The following is a 16,994-nucleotide window of genomic DNA, read 5'->3' as shown; positions in this document are numbered from 1 at the left end:
TTTTTTTTTTTTTTAGATCTAACTTTGTCTAAGATTGTCAGTTCAACCCCTGAAACAGGTAAGATGATTGGTTGGTAATGCCATCGGCAGCTGTGGCATACCATTGGTCCTCTATTTATGTTTATATCTCTCCTTTTAATCTCCATATTACTTTTTTTTTTTTAGATGCCATAAAACCCCTCAACTCAACACCTGAAAAAGGTACGGATAATTTCACAGAGGATTAAGACCACAGAAAAAAGTAACAATATAATAGACATGCGCAATCAGGGCCGCCATCAGGGGGGTACAGACATTACACCTGTAAGGGGCCCGAATGTCCCCAGGGGCCCAGTCGCCAGCTCACGGCTGGAGAGAGGAGAGGAGAGATGACTCTTTCTTCCGCAAAACCCCCCCCCCCTGGTTCTCAGCGGGCTCGGCTGGTGAGAGAAGAGGTAAGATGGCTACCCCCCTTTTTTTTATACGTTTTTATTTTTTATTATTTTTTTGTAAGGGGCCCAGAGCTCCCCAGGGCAACCCCCCGCTTCTCAACAATCATCCACGCCCCCCCCGCTTCTCAATTAGCAGCGGAACCTCCCACTTCTCAATTTGAGGCAGCAGCACCCCCCGGTTCTCTGCTCCAGGGGGCCCATGCCTGAAGCTGTGTAAGGGGCTCCATAATTCCTGCCCCCAAACCCCCCTGGTTCTCAGTGGGCTCGGCTGGAGAGAGGAGAGGTGAGATAGATGATTCGACAGCACTCCAACCCCGCCCCCCCCCCCGGTTCTCAGCTCGCACTAGGACCTAAAGCTTTGTAAGGGGCCCCAAAATTTCTGATGGCTGCCCTGTGTGCAATTAGTTCCGTTCCGAATTTGTTTTCGGACGAAATACGGCATATTCGTTTATTTGGAGGAACGATAGACTCAGGGCCACCATCAGGGATTATGGGGCCCCTTACACAGCTTCAGGCATGGGGGGGGGGTGCTGCTGCCTCAAATTGAGAAATGGGGGGGGTTCTGCCGCTTATTGAGAAGCAGGGGGCGGGGATTGAGAAGCGGTTGGGTTCCCCTGGGGACCTCTGGGCCCCTTACAAAAAAAACAAAAAAATAATAAAAACGTATAAAAAAAAGGAGGGCTGCCATCCGGGGCCCTGGGGACCTCTGGTCCCTTTAATAAATAAAAATATATATATATATATATATATATATATATATATATATATATAAAAAAAGGGGGGGTTGACATCCGGGGTCCGGGGGACCTCCCGGCCCCTTACAAAAAAAAAAAGGGGGGGGTTGCGATCCATGCCCCTGGAGACCTCCGGGCCCCTTACAGGTGTACTGCCTGTACCCCCCTGATGGCGGCCCTGGATAGACTATTTCTAATGAATGCATACGAAAACAAATTTTCAGAAGGAACGAAAATCCCAAAATTTGAAATCCGAAGATAAAATAAAAATCTGAAATAACGGAAAAGATTCCATCTACGAGTTTAACAAATCGATTTACATTCGGATCATATTATTTGGAGGGCATTGCCAAAAAAACAGTGGGCCAGATTCAGATAGGAAATACGACGGCGTATCGCCAGATACGCCGTCGTATCTCTGAGTTGCGGCGTCAGTTAGAATCAGTTACGCATAGATTTCCCTAAGATCCGACTGGCGTAAGTGTCTTACACCGTCGTATCTTATGCTGCATATTTACGCTGGCCGCTAGGTGGCGCTTCCGTGAATATGGTAATGAGCTAGATACGCCGATTCTCAAAACGTACGTACGCCCGGCGCTATTTTTTACTTCGTTTACGTTAAGCTTTTTCGGCGTAAGGTTGCTCCTGCTATGATGAGGCGTACGCAATGTTAAGTATGGATGTCGTTCCCGCGTCGAATTTTGAAATTTTTACGTCGTTTGCGTAAGTCGTTCGCGAATAGGGCTGTACGTAAGTTACGTTCACGTCTAAAGCATTGACGATTTGCAGCGGAATTTCGTGAATGCGCACTGGGATTCTTTTACGAACGGCGCATGCGTCGTTCGTAAAAAAACGTCAAATACGTGGGGTCACACTAAATTTTAATAAAACACGCCCACATCATCCAAATTTGAATTAGGCGGGCTTACGCCGGAGCACATACGTTACGCCGTCGTAACTTAGGGCGCAAGTTCTTTCTGAATACGGAACTTGCGCCCTAATTTACGGCGGCATGACGTATCGGAGATACGTTACGCCCGCACAAGATTACGCAGGGCTACCTGAATCCGGCCCAGTATGTGAGGGTGTCGGGTGCTGGTCCTGCATATCAACCGCTCCCTTATAACAAGCAAGCAACCAAAGTAGGAGTGTCAGCTTGCTATGAAGAGTGCTGATTGGCTCATAAGTCTAATAGGACGTCTTCTGTGTCAGGTAGACTGGCATGTAATATGGTGTTGCAGGTTAATGACTCCAGAGGTCCTCTACTATACTGACATGTCTGTATTACTTTTTAGATGTCCCAAAGGATCCCGACCCCAAAAACGAAAATGGTAAGACACAGACCAGAGGTGTAACTAGAACCTTCATGGCCCTGGTTTTCTTTATTTATTTATTTTTAGAAAGCCAGGTTGGGGGGCTTTGGTGAGATATCAGGGGTCTAAATTGACCTCTCATAGGCGTGCTGCGCACAGGGGCCTAGATTCACGTAGAGCGGCGCAAGTGTGGGCGGGCGAAGCGTATCGTATTTACGCTACGCCGCCGCAACTTAGAAAGGCAAGTGCTGTATTCACAAAGCACTTGCGTCCTAAGTTACGGTGGCGTAGCGTAAATGTGCCGGCGTAAGCGCGCGTAATTCAAATTGTGAAGAGGTGGGCGTGTTTTATGCTAATGAATCGTGACCCGACGTGATTGGCGTTTTGAACGAACGGTGCATGCACCGTCCATGGACATATCCCAGTGCGCTTGCGTCGGATAGAATGCCTAAGATACGTCGAACACTGCCTACGACGTGAAAATAGCTTACGCACAGCCCTATTCGCTGAATGACGTAAAAAGATACGCCTGTTCCGACGTCCATACCTTGCATGGGCTGTGCCACCTAGAGACCAGCTTTATCTTTACGCCGGCGTATGTCTTATGTAAACAGCGTAACTAATTGCGGCGGGCGTACGTACGTACGTTCGTGAATCGGCGTATCTTGCTCATTTACATATTCGACGCGGAAATCAACAGAAGCGCCACCTAGCGGCCAGCGGAAATATACACCCCAAGATACGACGGCGTAGGAGACTTACGCCGCTCGTATCTTGGCCAAATCTATGCGTAACTGATTCTATGAATCAGGCGCATAGATACGACAGCGGCCATTCGGACTTACGACGGCGTATCTGGAGATACGCCGTCGTAAGTCTTTGTGAATCTGGGCCAGGGTGTGCCAGGTGTGCCCAGGCACACCCTAATCACCCTGTGCAGCACAGATTTCCTCTACTGCCCTGGCTCCCATCTTTCCCCCCGCAGTGCTGCCAGCTTCCCTCCTCTCCTATCGGCTGTTGCTGCTGAAATGTTTTAGAAGTGGGGAAGGGGCCAGTAAATATGTAATTTACTGGTCCCTTCCCTTTCTGAATGAGCACCATGAGCGATCGGTAGGGTGTGTTTGGGCTTTGGGGTGCACACCCTAATGCAATAGGCTGCGCACACCTATGAGACCTCTGATGTTTCACCTTTGAGACAGAGAAAGGGGAATGAGGACACAACCCTCAATCTCCATCTTTGCAGCCTCAGCTGCACAGAATGAATGGACAGGCATAGCTCAGCACAGAGCTTACCGTTTATTCACAAACTGAAGCATAGTAAACACAGATTACTATACCTCAGCTATGACTAAATAAAAATAAAAAAACAGAGTAAGTGATCGGTATTCATTATGACAAGGAAGGGGCTGGAAAATGACACATTTACCGACCCCGGGCCAGATTCACAAAAGAGATACGAATGCGTATCTCCTGATACGCCGTCGTATCTCTGTGATCCGCCCGTCCTAACTATGCGGCTGATTCATAGAATCAGTTACGCATAGATAGCCCTAAGATCCGACAGGTTTAATTGACTTACACTGTCGTATCTTAAGGATGCAATACTATGCCGGCCACTAGGTGGCGAGGCCATTGCGGTCGGCGTAGAATATGCAAATGACTAGTTACGGCGATCCACGAAGATTCGTTTGTCGCAATCCCGTACGTCGTCGCTAGTCGTTTTTACCCATCGCAAAGTTACACCTGCTTTAACATGGCTTATCTTTAGATCAGCCATGTTAAAGTATGGCCGTCGTTCCCGCGTCGAATTTCGAATTTTTTGCGTAAGACGTCCGGGAATACGAAACGCCGTAACGCACGTCACATTTAAAAAAAAACTTCGGGGTGCCGTAATTTCGCGCAATGCTTGTCAGGAAATTTGAACACGGAGCATGCGCACAACGCTCGGCGCGGGAACACCCTAATTTAAATTGGGCGGGCTTGCGCCGAGCGCATTTACATTACACCGCCGCAAGTTTACAGGTAAGTGCTTTGTGAATCAGGCACTTACGCTGCAAACTTGCGGCGGTGTAACGTAAATGGATTACAATACGCCGCCGCTGCGTAGCGGAAATGTATGTGAATCTGGCCCCCCATCCCCGCTCCCTATCCTGACAGATCCCTGGTGGGAGAGGGGAGGGGGGAACCCAGCAGCATTGTAGGGGATAGGGGGGGGGGGCAGGCAGGGAGCCCGGGACAGAAGGAGGTGGATTGGAGGGGCAGCAGGGCGGCATGTAGAAGAACTGATCCCATCCATTTTCTTCCCGCTGAAAGGCTGCATTAGGAAAGTAATGGGATTGGCTCTTCTATCAAGGCGTACAGGGGGGACTCAAGGGGCCGGGTCACGATTGCTACCCTTGTGACCTCTGTACATACACCCCTGACACAGATTTCAGGTTGTTTAAAAAGTGTATTATTAGGACTGTTTTCTTCCCAAACAAGTCAAATGAAATGTGTGCAGGTAGGCAACAGAGGTTTGTGCTCAGTGTAGCCCAGGGGTGGACTGACCATTCGGGCACTCGGGCACTGCCTGAGGGCCCCATGCCACTAGGGGGCCCCATGAGGGTTGCCAGCCTCAGTAAAACCAGGGACAGTATGTAAAAATCTGTGTTTTAAAAAAAAATCACAAGATTATAGCTGCCACGCCCTGCAGAGCCACCTGGGTGGACATCATATGTCAATAGCCAGGATGGGAAGTGGTTAAAAAAACACATAATTTTTGCTTGCGCATGATTGGACGATGGAGGTCAGAAGAGTTTCCCTTCATTTGCTGAGCTCTGGGACAATTTCCCTTGCAGAGTGCAACCGTACTTGCAAACAGGGCCATCTTTAATATCGATTGGACCCTGGGATAACATTTTCTTGGGCCCTCTCGAATTCACTTATCAACTATTTGAGGGCAGTACGGGCTCAAGGGGAAGCTGCCATGGGCCCCACAACAATGCCTGGGCCCGGGGCAGCTGTCCCTTTTGCTCTGCGTTAAAGACAGCCCTGCTTCCAAACTGCACAGTCTATTTGCCTTTAGTATATCAACCTCATAGTCTGCTTACTTATCAAGCTCTTGTTTGACTTAATACTTCTATCTACCTACCTACACACCAGCTGATGCCAGTGGGGCACACCTGCAAGACAATATCTGGTGCAGATCTGCAGCATCTACCCATAATATTTTTTTTGCCAGAATGGCCTTTTCATATATGCCTTGACCAATCTATTTCTTCTTTCACCCCAGATAACCAACCTACAAATGTCTTTTTGGTGGCATTCATTGTCTTATCGGTAATATCATCATTAATTATCGTAGTCATTGGTGTTTGGTGCATCCACAAAAAAACAAGTAAGAATTAAGTATGGTAAAATTGTCTTTGTATGCACTGTATTTGTATAATGTTGTTTATATTGTGTGAAATATCTTAGCATAGACTTTTACATCCTTTCTACTTTCTCCAATGCTACTAGAGTGTGACAAGGTGTGCACGGTGTACGGGTTGCTGGAAAGAAATTTGCTCAATTCCCCCATCAACACAGACCCTGGGCTAGATTCACATAGATTAGCGTATCTTTAGATCCGCATAATCTATGTGATTTACGATCCGCCGGTGCAATTTATCGAGGCTAGTGCAGTATTCACAAAGCACTTACCTCAAAAATTGCACCGTCGGGTTGTAACTCCCCCGGCGGAATTCAAATTCCGCGGCTAGGGGGAGTGTACAATTTAAATCAGGCGCGTTCCTGCGCCGATTTAACTGCGCATGCGCCGCCGGCGAAATTTCCCAGTGCGCATGCTCCAAATGACGTCGCTTGTTTTCGGCGGCTACGTAAATTCCGGCCATCCATATTCCCGATCGACTTACGCAAACGACGTAAAAATTTGAATCTCGGCGCGGGAACGACGGCCATACTTAACATTAGCTACCCCTCATATAGCAGTAAGAAAAAGAGGAGGAACCATAGCCCAGTACAAGGGTCAGTAAAGACACTGCTAATTTTTAGAAATTAGGAAATGTGATTGGGGTGTCCTTTTATGAAAGTGAGATCAGCGGTGATCCCGATTCTCACTGCTGATCTCAGGTCATACACAGTTTATGAAGCTGAGGTAATCAGTTGAGAACATGTTCTTCACTGATTATCTCACCACAGTGAGAATCTGTAACTCACTGTCACAGAAACGGCCAGTTTATGAAGGTGTGATCTCAGCACCTCACTGGCGATCTGTGACAGAATTCTCACTTTCTGATTCACCATCTCTGAGGTGGAGAATCAGAGTGAGAAGCGTGAAGCTGGCTGAGTATTGTGGAGGAAGAAGGAAGTCTTTTGACTTCCATGCTTCACACACGAGCAGCCATACAATCAGATCACATCTTCTCCACTTATTACACACCCCCAAAATTAGCAGGTTAGGAATTTATAGTGTATATATTATTATTATTATACAGGATTTATATTGCGCCAACAGTTTACGCAGCGCTTTACAACATCAGGGAAGACATTATAGTTACAATACAATTTAATACAGGAATGATCAGAGGGCCCTGCATATATATATATATATATATATATATATATATATATATATATATATATATATATATATATATATATATACATACACACACACACACCATCATATAGCATATATATATATATATATATATATATATATATATATATATATATATATAAATTCTACCTGCATTAAAATGCTATTATTAAAGTCATTTTTATATAATTTTTTTATTTATTAGTAAAAAAAAAATTGTAAACCCTAGAATATGGTTTTACCCATAGACTGTTCTATTACAGTTATACAGGGTTTATATTTGTATACGTTATTAAAAATGAAAGATCATAAATGTATTTTTCATTTATATGAATGGTGTATAGCTGCATTACATATGTGGATTTCCGTTCATATACTATACACCATTCACATTTAAATAGGCACATGTGTGAGCTTTAAATATTGATAAAAACAATGTATTTTAATAATTAGGTTAATGTATATTGTTTGGTAGGAATGTAACTTTATTATTTTATTAATATGTGGTGTATAATGTGTGCTGATTCGTGTTCAACTTTTGTATTTTTTACTTCCTCATACTGTAATCCCGCTATATCACACGAGATTACAGTGAGCAATTAAAAACACACATTTAAACAATGTGCCAAAATGTGTGTAAAAAAACTGAGTTAAAAAAGCACTTATTATTTTTATGTAATAACAGTCTTTTTAACTTTGGTTTCACTTTAAAAACTCAGCTGCTCTGTAATCACACAGGTGTATGAGGAGATCACAGGCAGCCCCTCCCTCTTCTACTCAGATCTCAAGTGTTCTCAGAGGAAAAACTTCTCATCTATTCTCATTCTGAGAACAAATGTTCTCAGCTTCATAAACAGGGTGCCAGAGGAGAAGATTTTTTTCTGAGAACTGCTGAGAACTGAAATGAGATAAATTATCACCGTTTGATAAACGTACACCTGGGTGTAGAAGGTTTCCTACGTCATTAAACACATATGGGACCTTTGTATACTAGTTTATTAGGCCCCTTTCAGACTGAGGCAGGAGCTGCGGTTGCGGTATAACGCCGCTAAATATAGCGGCGCTATACCGCCGGGATTACCACGGGATTCGGCCGCTAGCGGTGCGGTATTAACCCCCGCTAGCGGCCGATAAAGAGTTAATACCGCCCGCAATGCGCCTCTATAGAGGCGCATTGCGGGCGGTATTGCCGCGGTTCCCATTGTTTTCAATGGGAAGGAGCGGTGAAGGAGCGGTATACATGCCGCTCCTCTCACCGCTCCAAAGATGCTGCTGACAGGAGATTTTTTTGTCTCCCGCCAGCGCATCGCCTCAGTGTGAAAGCCCTCAGGCTTTCACATTGAGTCTGCAGTGCAGGAGTTTTTCAGGCGGGATAGCAGCGCTATTTTTAGCGCTTTACCGCCTGAAAAACTCCTCAATGTGAAAGGGGCCTAAGTCTGCTTTCATTCATAATGATTCACAATGTAGATCAATCTGAAGCCTATATTACTTTCTGCTTTGTTTAAACAAATAAAAAAAAAAGTCAAAATGTTTATAAAAATGTGTGTAATGGTTTCCACTATTTATAATGAGTATTTGTTTCTCTTTTTTTTTTTTCTTTTTTATTAGAAAAGCAAAACCCCAACCAGGTAAGATCAGTTTTCTAAAATTGTAATGCTGTTCTCAATTTGGTTTTAAATAAAATAAATAAACAAATGTATATAAATATATTTATATAGAGTGTATGTGTTATACTTATATTTATATATTTATATTGTGTCTATATATATATATATATCTTTTATATGTGTGTAATGTTGTAATTGTTCTTGGTTTATTATTTTTCACCTAGACTTTGCTCGCTAACAGCACCGATCCCAGCGCCAACTCTTCCATACAGTCCACGCCGATAGCTGACAGGGCCAATCAAGGGGTACCACAACCACCTCCGGAGACAGTGTCACTACTGAGAAGCTGCAATGTAAGATATTTTTTTTTGGTTGTTTTTATTAAAGTGGACCCCCAGACAATATATATATATATATATATATATATATATATTTTTTTTTTTTTTTTTACAGTTATATAGGGGGAAAAGTGTTAGGACCTCTTTTTAAAGCCCAACTCCAGGAAATGTTAAGGCCCTGTGCACACTAAGCATTTGCCCAGCTTTTCTAAATGCCTTTCTCCGTGTCTCCAGGTGAGGGGGGGGGGTAAAAAAAATATGAGGAAAGCAGGAACATCCCTCCCCTCCTCCCATCCTGGGTTGCCTCTTCTTTAATTCCCCTTACCTTACGTTGGGGTTATTATTGTCTGCCTGCACCGCTGTATATAAGGGCGCCTCGCTTTTTATAACCTGAGCCTCTAATCGGCAGCCTGCAGCCCACAACCTTTAATTATTGGATGAATATGAGAAGATATCTCATTAAAATTAAAAGATTAAAAAAAAAAATATATATATATATATATATATATATATATATATATATATATATATATATATATATATATATATATATATATATATATGTGTATATATAATATATATATTTATTTTCTTTTAGTATATTCAGTAAATAATAATAAATATATAGTATATATTTTAAATAAACTACAAAAAAGTTTTTTTTATATATATATATATATATATATATATATATATATATATATATATATATATATATATATATTTTTTTTAATTTTAATGAGATATCTTCTCATATTCATCCAATAATTAAAGGTTGTGGGCTGCAGGCTGCCGATTATTTTTCCCCTTTAGTATGTTCAGTAAATAATAATAAATATATAGTATATTTATGAAATAAACTACAAAACCCATATATAAATGTATGAATAATCCTAAAATATACCATAAGGGGTTTAATACTGTAACTGGAAGGGACTCATGGATTAGGGGTGAAAATGACCTGCCTTGCCCCAGGTGCTGACAACCCACGCTACATCACTGCCTTTACTTACCTGATCCACAGCATCATGCAGTTTGGTGCAGCATAATAAAAAAAGGGGGGGGGGGGGTTGGGGACGACTTCTTTGTGGGTAGGGCAGCCTATTGAAATGAATGGGCTGCTTACACGCAGAATGCTTGTCACAATATTGTGAGCCTAGCCTTATACTTGTGACAAGTTTATGCGTAGCCTAGTATTAATCATTTCACTCCTAAAAAATGCTTTTTTAGACTGATATCTATGTGTCTTCATTTTATTGGTTGCTCAGCTTACCACGCAGAATATTTTTACTTAGCATGTGACCTTTGAAATTGGCTTGACGCAACCATTACCTGCCAAGACAGAATCAAGGTGTGCCGTCCTGCAGGCTTTATAGTTGAAGCCAGGCGAGATGATAAGGCACGTTCAGTATAAAAACTCCCTCCTTCCACTATAGAGTACTCTTGGCTCCTGTCTATCCAAGTAATTACTCCTGGTAAGTCCGTACAGCAGGGAAGTGGAGTATTATTTGCCGGAGAATGGGGTAATGGGGAATTTTTCTGGATCACAATCACAATGTGTTATTTGTTTTAGTCGTTTGTCTTCTTATCTTAGCATTTCTTTATGTATGGCCCCATCCACTGCCAATTTGTACCAGGTACCCTGTTTCCCCAAAAATAAGACCTACCCTGAAAATAAGACCTAGCGTTATTTTCCAGGAGGTCTGCAATATAAGCCCTACCCCGAAAATAAGGCCTAGTTAAAAATGCTTGTAAATTCCTATAATCCACTATATTACAGTAGTTTATAATGTACAATGTGTGTGTTTCTGTAATATAATTGTGGGGAAGAGAGCTCCGGCGGGTAACAGAAGTGCAGAGCGGCGCTATAACAAATGTATTTGGCACAATTATATTACAGAAACGCACACATTGTACATTATATACTACTGTAATAGTGGATTATAGGATTGTACAAGCATTTTAACTCAGTTCACACTTGGGGTTCCTGACAGGCAGGGAGGGAGTGAAGACAGCACATTACATGGTAAGACCTACCCCAAAAATAAGCCCTACTGTGTCTTTTGTTGGCATAATTAATATAAGACCCAGGCTTATTTTCGGGGAAACACGGTATACAAACAGGGCCGATCCTAGGGTCACAGACTCCTGGGTGCAGAAATATTTCTGGCGCCCCCACATGGGTGTGGTCATCTTACTAACTCCTCCCCTTTACAAATGTTTCTATGGCTACGACTCAAACACAGAGATGCTTCCCTGAGGCCTCGTACACACGACCAGACATGTCCGATGAAAACGGTCCGCGGACCGTTTTCTTTGGACATGTCTGCTGGGAGATTTTGGTCTGATGTGTGTACACACCATCAGACCCAAATCCCCGCGGACAGAAAACGCGTGACAATGCTTCCACGCATGCGACAAATCACTTCAACGCATGCGGGGGATTTCGGTACGATGGTTAGGTGTACTAACCATCGGACATGTCCGACGGACAGGTTTCCACCGGACAAGTTTCTTAGCATGCTAAGAAACTTTTGTCCGCTGGAAACCTGTCCGCTAGGCCGGAAAACTGTCCGGTCAGCCCTACACACGGTCGGACATGTCCGGAAACTGGTCCGCAGACCAGTTTCAGCGGACATGTTCGGTCGTGTGTACGAGGCCTATGAAGTCTTCATTAGTGTCCCTCATCAGAGTCCCCCCAGCAGGTGTCCCCCATCAGAGCCCCCCCAGCAGGTGTCCCCCATCAGAGCCCCCCCACAGCAGGTGTCCCCCAGCAGGTGTCCCCCATCAGAGCCCCCCCACAGCAGGTTTTCCCTTATCAGAGCCCCCCCACAGCAGGTGTCCCCCATCAGAGCCCCCCAGCAGGTGTCCCCCATCAGAGCTCCCCCACATCAGGTGTCCCAATCAGAGCCCCCTACATCAGGTGTCCCCATAGGTCAGTACTTGTCCAATAGATCCCTGTAGCTCGGGCGCGCTGGGAGCAAAAGCACATTACAGGGGGCGGGGCATACATGGCATCTTTGGTTACTTGGAGGGTGGCACTCGGAGAGCATTTCTGGGAGTGCGCGGGATAATTGGCAGCAGCTCCGGCCAACCCAGAAGCCTCTTATCACATCGCCTATGGGAGAAGAGCAGAGAGACACACGCAGAGGGGGTGGGGCAGACAGGAGACTGCTCCATACGCACTGGACAGAATTAATTAGTGGAGCCTAGTACCGGAATGTGTTCCGGTACTAGACTCCGCTGCGGTACCCAACCCGGATTCCGGGGACAGCGGGAGGTATGCGCTCTTGTCAGTTGCCAGCGGAGAGAGCAAGCGGGATGGGGAACCGCAGCACCTGCTACATGCGCTCCGCCTCTGGACACAAACAAAGAGGAGGGAGGGGAGCACTTTGGCGCTTCGGTGCCCCCCCCTCTGCCACACCTACTCTTTGTATCCAACCATTTACCCAACCCATACTTCTCTCTTCTTCCCGCATTAGGCTATGGACCCGTCTAATGGGGTGACCGAGCCCACAGAACCTTCCAACACACAGGGACCCCAAGGCAGTGAAGATCCTGGGCCTGGCGGAGATGACAGAGGAGGAGGGGGAGGAGGAGCCGCTCAGGACAACGAAGTAAGTTTTTTAGATTTCATTATCCTTTAGAGTTGACTATATTAGTAGCCGGAGTCATCACAGTTTTTTTTTTTTAACTTTTTCCAGCTTATGGTTCTCTAATGTAATGTTTATTTTCTTCAACAGCCCTGTACTTACTGTGGTCTGCTTCAGCCTTGTGACTGCTGTAAGTATTGTTTACACCCCATGTTGAATTTAGATACATTGTTGTAGCTAATCAGATGTCTTGTTCTCTGATACCACACACATCCATTCCCAATTTTCTCAATGAATGCAAGGATTCTCCGACTGGACAGAGTGGAGAAATCGGGGGATGATGTCCAACTTATCAAATCAGAAAACTGTTTTGCATACATTGAGAAGAATACAATGCGTTCTTCCAGGTTTGCGGCTTCTGGCTACATAAGTGGCCGGGGCGCGATGACGTCACGCATGCGGACAGGAGCTGCTGTTTCCGAGACGAGCTCTGAGGGTCCGGCTTACAGAGCACATGCGCCGATGATGTCATTGGCTGCATGCACTCTGAATATCTCCTAAACCATGGGTAGGCAACCTCGGCCTTCCAGCTGTGGTGAAACTACAAATCCCATCATGCCTCTGCATCGAGGAGTCATGCCTGTGATTGTCAGGGTCTTGCAATGTCTCATGGGACTTGTAGCTTCAAAACAGCTGGAGGGCCAATGTTGCCTACCCCTGTCCTAAACTGTGCAGGAGGTTAGGAGGTATTCACAGTACCTACAGGCAGTGCCGGGACAAGGGCATTTAGAGCCCGGGTGAACATGCCAAACTGTCCCCCGCCCCCCAAGATGTATAAGCATTATGTGTCAGCAAAATTCCCCTCCAAAAAAATTGAGCACCAACTTGCATGCCCATTCCTAAGCATAAATTCCCTCTCCTTCCCGTACAATTTTCCCCCCCTTCTGAAATTCCCCCCACCCAACACAAATCTTTTCCCCTCCCCAGATCAAATCCTCTCCAATCATCCCTATAAGCAGAAATCCCCCCCACCAAATATGGTCGTACATGTCACTGACTTTATTCATTGAGACAAGGAAAGGAGACGGTAAATTACACATTTACCGGCCCCTTCCCCGATCTCTATCCCCCCATGTAGTGCAAGGGCCTGTCTGATTGCATACAAATTGAAACTCTTAAGGTTTGACCTCATATTATATGGTTTTGGTAAATCTGAAGACAAAAATCTGCAGAAAATCTAATAGGGCCAGATTCTCAAAGGACTTACGACGGCGTATCTCCACGTACGCCGTCGTAAGTCCGAATCTGACCCGTCGTATCTATGCGCCTGATTCTTAGAATCAGTTACGCATACATTTGGCCAAGATACGAGCGGCGTAAGTCTCCTATGCCGTCGTATCTTGGGTGCATATTTACGCTGGCCGCAAGGGGCGCTTCCGTAGATTTACGCGTTGAATATGTAAATTAGGTAGATACGCCGATTCACGAACGTACTTGCGCCCGCTACGCCGTTTACGTTAGGCTTACGTCCGGCGTAAAGTTACCCCTGCTATATGAGGCGCAGCCAATGCAAAGTACGGACGTCGGAACAAGCGTATCTTTTTACGTCTTTTACGTAAGTCGTACGTGAATGGGGATGTGCGTAGGTTACGTTCACATCACAGGCATTGAGCTGGCGTATCTTAGGGAGTAAATTTGACGTGATACTGGGCATGCGCGCGCATGCGCCGTACGATCGGCGCTTCATTTGCATGGGGTCACGGCTCATTTTAATAAAACACGCCCACCTCTTCCACATTTGAATTACGCGGGCTTAGGCCGGTCGATTTACGCTACGCTGCCGCAACTTACGGAGCAAGTGCTTTGTGAATACTGCACTTGCCTGTCTAAGTTGCGGAGGCGTAGCGTAAATAGGATACGCTACGCCCGCACAAAGATACGCTCTCCTACGTGAATCTGGCCCATAGTGTGTATGGGGTCTTAGGTTTCTAACTTTTTTGGGGTTTACACCCCTTTAAAATTAAGTGAACCTGATTAATCCCATTCATTGTTTTTTTTGTTTTTTCCCAACAGATTGGACGCCTTGCTTCCACAGTATCATTGACAGTGTCCGCATGGAATACATCGTTCGCCTTGTGAGAGACCTGCGTGTGCCCAATAACACCATAGACTGTATAATTAAAGACAATCCTAACAATACTTATGAACAATGTTATAAACTGCTGGAACGCTGGCGGACCCTGACGGGCAAGCAAGCCTCTATGGAGACCATCTTTAGCGCCCTCCGGAACATGGAGTTGGGCGGGTGTGTTGAAAACATTATAAATTCTATAAGGAGTAAAAACATTCCAAACGTTTAGGGTCCTGGCGTCTGGAACGGCCACGATTTTGTTGGATATTTCTGTGGCGTTAAAACTTGACCTCTTGAAGGCCATTTTTGCCCATTGGAGGCCATCTAATTACGGAATCTCTTGAGGGTGTTTCTTAAAGAGAACACTTCGGGGTTCCATTGTGGTTTTTAACTTTTGAGATGGGGAGGGGGGGGGGGGAGACGCCCCTTCTATTGTCTTTTCTGTACAATGGCCACAAAATAAGGGGAACTGAAAGTTGGATATTAGATTTTCTATGTCTATGTCTTTCAGGCCAATACGGTATTACGGTAAAACTAGAGAATGTCTCTAGTTAAAAAAGGTACCTGGATGGATTGCTGATAACCAGCTAACATGCGTCGCATATAATATACAGTATTTCGTTTTATAATTCAGCTTCCGGAGAGGAAGTCGCCTTATTTTCTTTTTTGTATTTAAAACGAAGGATAAAATGTGTGTCAAAGTTTAAAGCCAACTTACAAAAGCCAGCTGTGGAAAGTAGCAGAATATTTATGTTTTTTTTGTATCAAGCTGCTTTTATGATACAGTTTACTGGGCTACTTTTGTATGGTTTTTATTACTTTCTTCATGAATTATATACTGTACTATATAACAGAATGCTATTTTGTACTTTAGGATTCGGCTAAAGCAAACGTATGCTTTGCCTATGACGGGTTAAGGACCTAATTTACACTGGCGGTGGTGAAAAAATAGAGGGTTGATCCCCAATTTTTTACCACTCCTTACCTACAAGTGGATATGGCAGCTGCTTAGTTCTGTTTACATTGCTGCCCCCCCTGTCAAGCTTGCCCATTGAAGTCAATGGGACAGCACAGCAATCACGAGCCAAACATGGCCACGGCTGTTTTTTGGTGCGGTAGTTCACTGTAAAATCACAAATGTGATTGGAAAAAAAAATTGAATTCAAGATGGCGGCTGCTTTGTTATTTTAACATTGCCTCGGCTACAATGAATCGCGGGACTTTAAAAAAAAAGGTTGGGACTTTAAATGAGATGCGTTTTTAGCAATATGCGATTAAGTATATATATGGAATATAAAAAATGCTTTCATAATGACCAGGCTCAAAGTTACCAACCAAAAAAGCACTAAACCAAATTGATCTGTCTAACTGTATGCAATTAAAAACAGAGGTTTAGTTGCATGTATTTGCAAATACCTGGTAAGCTGCAGACCAAACGTCAAGGCACTCTGTGTTCTGCAGTCCTGGCTATGATTTTTAAAGCCTTCTAAAGAGGAGCACAGGCGTGCTAATCAATAGATAGCGGGCAGGTGATAGCCTAAAATGACTCGCGGGACCACAATATGTACTTGATATGTCGAGTTTGACTTTTCCTATTAAAGTCAATAGAACAGCATTGCAATCATGTGCCAAACATGGCCATGGCTGTTTTGGCGCAGTAGTTCACTGTAAAAATCACGAATGTGATTGGAAAAAAAATTGGAATTCAAAATGGCGGCTGCTCGATTCTTTTAACATTGCCACGGCTAAAATGATTCCACAATTTTAAATTGGCCTGTTGCGTTTGACAGGCAATTTCGCCCTATTAAAGTCAATGGGACAGCACCGCAACCACGTGCCAAACATGACTACGGTAGTTGTAATTCAATGCAAAACCTCCACTGGGATTGAAAAAAACTGGAAGTCACGATGGCGATTGCTCAGTTCTGTTTACATTGTGCAGCGGCAATTGTAACTCAACGTGTTGAGTTTGACAGGAGGCATTACCTATCAATCTCACCTAGTAAAATCAATGGGACAGCACTGCAATCATTGGCCAAACAGGGCTATTGTGGTTGTTGTGTGGCAGTTCAATGTAAAATCTCCAATGAGGTTGAAAAAAACTGGAAGTCACGATTGGCGATGGCTCAGTTCTGTTTACAGAATTGTAACTCAACATTTTAAGTTTGATAGGTGGCAATGACTGTCAAACTCACCTATTGAATTCAATGGGACAGCGCCGCAACCACATGCCGAACACGGCTATGGTAGTTGTGGTTTGTTAGTTCG

General features: G+C 44.4%; 1 protein-coding gene across 2 annotated transcripts in view; it reads left to right on the top strand.

Moving 5' to 3' along the window:
* LOC120917044 (tumor necrosis factor receptor superfamily member 5-like) overlaps positions 1-15,872 on the top strand; it is a 49,043-nt gene extending 33,171 nt beyond the window's left edge. Inside the window, exons 6-14 of one of the 2 annotated variants that reach the window (XM_040328041.1) lie at positions 17-58; positions 166-201; positions 2,461-2,496; positions 5,750-5,854; positions 8,666-8,685; positions 8,889-9,017; positions 12,485-12,619; positions 12,746-12,785; positions 14,669-15,872. In XM_040328041.1, coding sequence (XP_040183975.1) covers positions 17-58; positions 166-201; positions 2,461-2,496; positions 5,750-5,854; positions 8,666-8,685; positions 8,889-9,017; positions 12,485-12,619; positions 12,746-12,785; positions 14,669-14,955 — 830 coding nt within the window. In that variant the 3' untranslated portion in view covers positions 14,956-15,872. The remainder of the gene's footprint in view (positions 1-16; positions 59-165; positions 202-2,460; positions 2,497-5,749; positions 5,855-8,665; positions 8,686-8,888; positions 9,018-12,484; positions 12,620-12,745; positions 12,786-14,668) is intronic. The other variant, XM_040328042.1, reaches the window with a different exon arrangement.
* The last annotated feature ends 1,122 nt before the right edge of the window (positions 15,873-16,994 follow it).

The sequence above is a fragment of the Rana temporaria genome, chromosome 11 (assembly GCF_905171775.1).
Source record: "Rana temporaria chromosome 11, aRanTem1.1, whole genome shotgun sequence".
NCBI classification, from domain to species: domain Eukaryota; kingdom Metazoa; phylum Chordata; class Amphibia; order Anura; family Ranidae; genus Rana; species Rana temporaria.
Note: the sequence above shows the minus strand (reverse complement) of the source record. Positions and strands in the feature narration are given on the sequence as shown.